This window comes from Plasmopara halstedii (genome assembly GCF_900000015.1).
Source record: "Plasmopara halstedii genome assembly, contig: Scaffold_614, whole genome shotgun sequence".
NCBI classification, from domain to species: Eukaryota; Oomycota; class Peronosporomycetes; order Peronosporales; family Peronosporaceae; genus Plasmopara; species Plasmopara halstedii.
The window spans coordinates 3,382,164-3,387,926 of record NW_020187532.1 but is presented as its reverse complement, the minus strand read 5'-3'; the positions used below and the strand labels follow the sequence as shown (position 1 = coordinate 3,387,926).

The window sequence follows — 5,763 nt, the reverse complement described above, 5'->3', positions numbered from 1 at the left end:
GTGTAATATTACGGCTCCCCGGTGATAATTTACGTACTGGGGTATTTTTTTTATTTTTGGAAAAGTTGGGGCATTTTTTTTGGCAGTCCCGCCACATAGTGGATATTTGTTAAGGTGTAGCCACACCATCTTGTGTACCCAATCATTTTAGCAGGGGTTGTCTAACACCGTTACACCTTAGCTTATTAGTGGTGCGACAGTCTTTCGGATGATCGTCGTAAAGGGAACACTTGTTAGGCTAAACAGGATACGTCGTCAAATTGGTCCATCATTTATGCTCGATAATGGCGAAGGTGCATTCGCATCCTTCGATTTAGGTGCATTTCTGCTCTGCGCTCGTCGACGCAAGTCGTCTTCGACGCGTGTCATGGATGACTGAGTCTCAGAGTCGAAAGAAAACCTGAAGAAAGCCTGACGAATAGTCCGAAGAAAAGTGTGAAGAAAATGTATGAAGAAATTGGATAAACTCACTTTTGATATTGGAATAGTGTAATGGGCGAGGTCCCATAAATATATTCACATATGCTGTGTGTACCATACATATTGTGTACCTGTTCACCATATATAGTTGCATTTCCCCTTTCAAATTTGTTGTAGCAGAACTGGAAGTACTTGTCAGGTTCAGGAAGTTAAAAGCCTATTGGCTTTGACATTAAATGCCACTTCATCTATCCTCTCCTCTACGTAAGTCAGCGGCCCAATGGAAGCGAGCAACACGCGGTGAGGCGTGTCAGTTGAACTAAGTATTCCTCGGAAAGTGTGTGTACACAGACGGGCAATTCCCGTCACACGTACACCTTCCACATCTATGTTATTTACAACTACTCACGACGGTTTAGAGTAATTTCAAAAACATAGAATCTAATGATGACATTGGGATTCGATAGCGGAGACACGGTGAGACTCGAGGGCTGTAATACTAACGTCAAGTAATGAATACAAATTCAACATTTAAACGTATATAAAGAAGTTCTAGTTCAAATCGAATTTATGAACGTGGTATTGGTGCACATTGATTGCGTGCCAATCAATCGGGTTTGTGCGCAATTTCCAGTAAATCCACCTGGTGTTGTGCGACGGTTCGCCGTGAATCTTGTACAGCTTTTGCTTAAAGAATCCGCATTAAATTATGCACAGAGAAGCGAGCCACGAGTCCTTTAGGTGACAAAGGACTTTGAGTGTTGTTTCCTTTCATGGCTTCTTATACAATCAAGATTATGTGCTATGGAAAATTTACTAATTTACTGTCGCCTATTTTACCGTCAAAGAAAAGAAATGCGATTGTAGCAGTCGGTATGACCTAGCATACTGACAACACAAGTACTACTTCGTATAAGTGCGGTCGGAAGTCATTACTATATTTATCACTCTGAGATTGCGATTCGACAATATTGAGGAATATTCGTAATATATGAATTCGAGAGGAAAGTCAAGTCGAAACGAAGAATATCTTGTATATGTATGTTAGTGAATACAAGCTTTAGTGATGCAGTTATAGTCGACTGTTGCGGCTCCCTTATTTTCAGGAACTTCTTTGTAAATACCGGGTAGGCTATCGCGGAATTTCGAATACAGTTCACATGTATATCATTCTATGTAGCACATAGCAATACAATTAAAAGTTTGGTCGGCAAGAATGTTAAAGTCAATCACAGGTTAGATACCGGACGTCGACGCAATTACTCAAACCTTGAGCGAACAACATGCTATGTGCTGGTCAACGTACTGTATAGCATGCTTTGCTGAGTGGAAAGAATGCTATGTGCCGGTACATCTCTACAAGTACTCACCAATGTTGAGGTCTCGTGACCAAGGCTCTTGTCGTTGAAAAAGGCTTCAGCAAATTTAGAGCAGTCAGCCGCTCTTACATATATCACCAAGCTTCAAGTGACACCAAAATTTCATTCCGCCCATCTTTGCATTCCATCTCCAACTTTGTTTAGGCCAGGTAGAGAACCAATTGATTGAATGCCGCTTAGGTTCTCTTTTTTACTGAAAAGTCCTCGCAACTGTCGTGCACGAAGCTTATAGTGTGACCAATGAGAACACGGTCCACTTTTTGGCGATCTGAAAGAAAAATTAATCTGGATATACTGCCATTTACACAGGATAAAGTTAATCTGTAAATCAGTTTTAGCTGACAATATTTTTAGCAGTAATTAGTTAGAAGGAGAAAAGTCAATGCACTCGTTGCTTGTGATAAAGAAAAACACCATTTAGATTCAGCCTGGCGTTTCGACAAATTCCACATTCTTTTGTTTAGAAATAGTCGCATTTTTATCTGGTTTAGCCAAGATTCGATTCCTCATGATCCACTACTCGACACCACGCTCTAGTCTAAATCCGGCTAAATTCGCATATTTCGACGAAGACACGTCATGCAGTATTACACGGGGTAATTTATTGGTACCCAATGCACGACTCAATATCCGTCTTCAGTCCGCCACATGGTCGCTATTCGCAATTAATAGTAGAATTGTACTGCTCACTCTTGTATGTCGTCAAATTGAAGCCCGATCCTCCACCTGCCAGAAAAATTGCTGTGCCTTGGGTCTTGCTTTTACGCGAATATTTGTCTAACGTGATGGTTTGCTGGATCTTCGAATTCCGACATATCTGTGGCAAATGAGTCATCCAAAACCTGAGATAAGAAAGAGCAGATTTTTTTGAGAATCTTATTTTGAAAATCTTCTATTAGTCACAGAACTCTTCTACATGCTAAATATACGTCCGTGGCTCTTAAACAAAATCCATCGATTTTCTTCAAAGATAATTCTTCTGTACATAGACGATTTACTTGGTCCGTTGTCGAAGGGTTCCCAGTAAGTATCAAATTTAAGCGAATACTTTTAGCTAAAGCTTTTGTAGCCCATTGACAGACGTTGTTCAGCAGTCTCTTCTCACCGACTAAGCTGATTCTACAGTGGCCTCCGCCTTTAGCCGCTCGGTGAGTAATTTGAATTTGGTCACCAGTTGCCACCGTCGGCATGACACTTGTATCCAACGCAACGATAGTGTATATTTTTCTGTTTTTGAAGCGAGCGCAGTGAGACTTGGTGATAAATTAATCATGTTGGAGAACTCTGTTTGTTTGCACACATACATTTTTATACATAATTGCACGTGAAACTCTAATGAAATGAAAAAGAGATGTTGAAATGAACGTTTTGACGGGCTTATGGATCAAGATGGTTGCACTGAGGTTTGTAACACGTCGGCTTTACATTTGAACACACACTATCCATAAAAGTGCGTAAAATTTTGGTTCAAAACGTAATAGTCTCATTTATTGTACAATATAATATCCGCATGACAATATTTTATAAATTTTTTTCTTACTTATGACTTCTGAGCCAGCATTTGGATATACTATTTCGTCTGGCTTTTACCTGCAAGTATAAATAACTTCAATTTTTCATTGTCTATTATAGTTCAGGTATATCGAAATCAAGATACAAGTACAAAGCCAGCGAAAGCCATCTGACCCATCTGACGTGAGCGCCAGACGGTTTTCCAACCTGTGCGTCCTAGCGGCCTCAAGGTGCCTTACCTCTCCCTCTCTTCTCTCCCATTTTCTCTGTTTAACCTCATGCCACTTCACGTTTGACTTTAGCTGGAAAGAAACCACTTTTTTCTTAAAGTCTCTTTTTCAGCATAAGAAACGTTGTCATTCGTAACACACCATTCAAGGCGCTGACAAACGCCATGCAGCTTCGATTTCCTTTGCCCGCAAGCTACTTTCCCAAATTTGAGATAGTGCCAAGTGAAGTCCAGAGCTATCAATCGCTAGCCAGTGATATTGTTCGAGAAACAAAGCGAGATTTTGAACATTATGTCAAGGATGGTCGTAACTCCATTGATGTACACACGTGGAAGTTAGTGAAGTCTAAAGAGCGACTTCACTGCTACCGAAAGCAAGGTAAAGGTTCTACAAGGTCGAATATAAGCTCTGTGAGTAGCGACAACGTTCAGTCGCGACCATCACTGAGTATTTCGAGTTCGCAGGATCGATCAGGGCTCGACGATATGAACAATGTGTCAGTTTCTGTTCGTTCATCAGATGATGGCGAACCGAGTCGAAAGAGTATAGCGCCGACAGTGATCGGCTACGGTATTTTGGATGGCACAGTAGACGATATAGTTTACGGACTGTATCAGACTTCATCTAGCGAGATGAAGACGTTATCAAAGTTCCTTGGCGATGACTCGCTCATTGATTGCGCCGTTCTTCAAACGATTCGTCAGACACGCTCTTCGTACCTCGGGCTAAAGTGGAAACTATCTCGCACGGTCGGTGGCAACCGAGACTGCTGCTACATGGAATATACTGGAATTTCCGAAGACCTAAATGGTCAGCGTTTTGGATATCACGTACTGGAGTCAGTAAAAGTTCGGAGCTGTCCACATTTCAACGACAATTCCATCGTACGCACTAATATGTCTTTTTGCTTTCTTTTTCGCCCCGGAAAGTTAGTAGATCAAGTCGAAGTGTTTATGGAGGGCGCATACGATTCTTCGGCTGACTTGCTCTCGGCTGGTGGCGTTGGTGACTATCGCAACTCAATGGAAATATTTTTTAACCTTTCAAAAGCCATGATAGGAGCCGAAGCAAAAAAAATTAGTGCACTGGTCGTCAAGCAGTCCGACGCTTTAAAGGCTGGAAGTAGCAGAAATCAAAGTGGCAATAATTGCTTTATCTGTCGCTCAAAGATGGGCTTACTCTCTTCGCGCACAAATTGCCAGATTTGTGGCGCAATTATTTGCAGCAAATGTCGTATCCAGAAGATAACACTCTCTCATCAAGCGAAAGCAAAAGTCTCGTGCTGTAAAATGTGTATGGTCAAAGTCAAGGATCATTCCCCTTTTGCCGGCGACCTTATCGGTGAGCAGCTTGTGAAGCCAACAAAAAAGAGCTTGCTAGAAGACCGCTATAGTTATGACAAAACCAAGGTTAGAATGGACATGATTAACGCGTCAGTCTCGACATTGTCTCTTACTGACTCGGATGTCTCCTCGTCATACCAGTCGTCGTGGCAATCCGGTTCTATTTCTTTGACGCAGTCGGATCTTGACGATAGCTCGTATAGCTCAAACATTAATAATGCTATGATGTCACTCGATCGCAAAATGCCGGCGCTTATGGAGAGCGAGCAATCACTGGTGACTTATCATGGCAAGCAACAGCCTTTACCCGAGCAGCAACAATTTCAACAACAAGTTTTGATGCGACAGCAAATGAAGCAAAACCCTGTCTCAAACACGTCGAGACAGCATCAGTTCGATACGCGCCAAGGATTGTACAATCAAATGCTTGAGCTACAGGTGCAGGCTGAGCGGACATACAATTTGACAAACCAAAATGCCAGCATGATGCATTCGAGGCGATAGAATATACGAAGTGTGGAATGGTAAAGTGTTGTGCTTGGTATAATTGTGTAGCGTAAAATGTTGAATATAACGAGACCGTCCGCAGGGTTACGGCAACAAAGCTTTGAGCTTTAGTAATTCGATCTTGATTCTAAACAGTGTCTAGGATATGCTCGATACCATCATTGAGTCAACGTAGTAGACGAGTGACAGTGGAAACTGTCCTGCACGGAGCCATGTCGATTGAAAGAGTAAAAAGGCTCTTTTTAAAGGAACTTTTTGCCACAAATTAAAGCTTGATGTCGTAATAACATGTCAGACCTTACAGACACAATCGTAAAAAAACAAATTAGCTATTTTTTGGGTAGCATGAAGTCAAGAAGTACTCTCATTCAC

General features: G+C 41.7%; 2 protein-coding genes across 2 annotated transcripts; both read left to right on the top strand.

Moving 5' to 3' along the window:
* Positions 1 to 2,715: 2,715 nt before the first annotated feature.
* On the top strand, positions 2,716 to 3,677 carry PHALS_12635 (uncharacterized protein; the record flags this gene model as incomplete). Its single annotated transcript, XM_024728227.1, has 5 exons — positions 2,716 to 2,822; positions 2,891 to 2,947; positions 3,016 to 3,085; positions 3,432 to 3,541; positions 3,614 to 3,677. The coding sequence occupies 5 exons, from the start codon at positions 2,716 to 2,718 to the stop codon at positions 3,675 to 3,677; spliced, it is 408 nt and encodes a 135-aa protein (XP_024578725.1).
* Positions 3,678 to 3,705: 28 nt separating this feature from the next.
* PHALS_12634 (hypothetical protein F443_16929) lies at positions 3,706 to 5,388 on the top strand (the record flags this gene model as incomplete). Its single annotated transcript, XM_024728226.1, has 1 exon — positions 3,706 to 5,388. The coding sequence occupies one exon, from the start codon at positions 3,706 to 3,708 to the stop codon at positions 5,386 to 5,388; it is 1,683 nt and encodes a 560-aa protein (XP_024578724.1).
* Between the last annotated feature and the right edge of the window lie 375 nt (positions 5,389 to 5,763).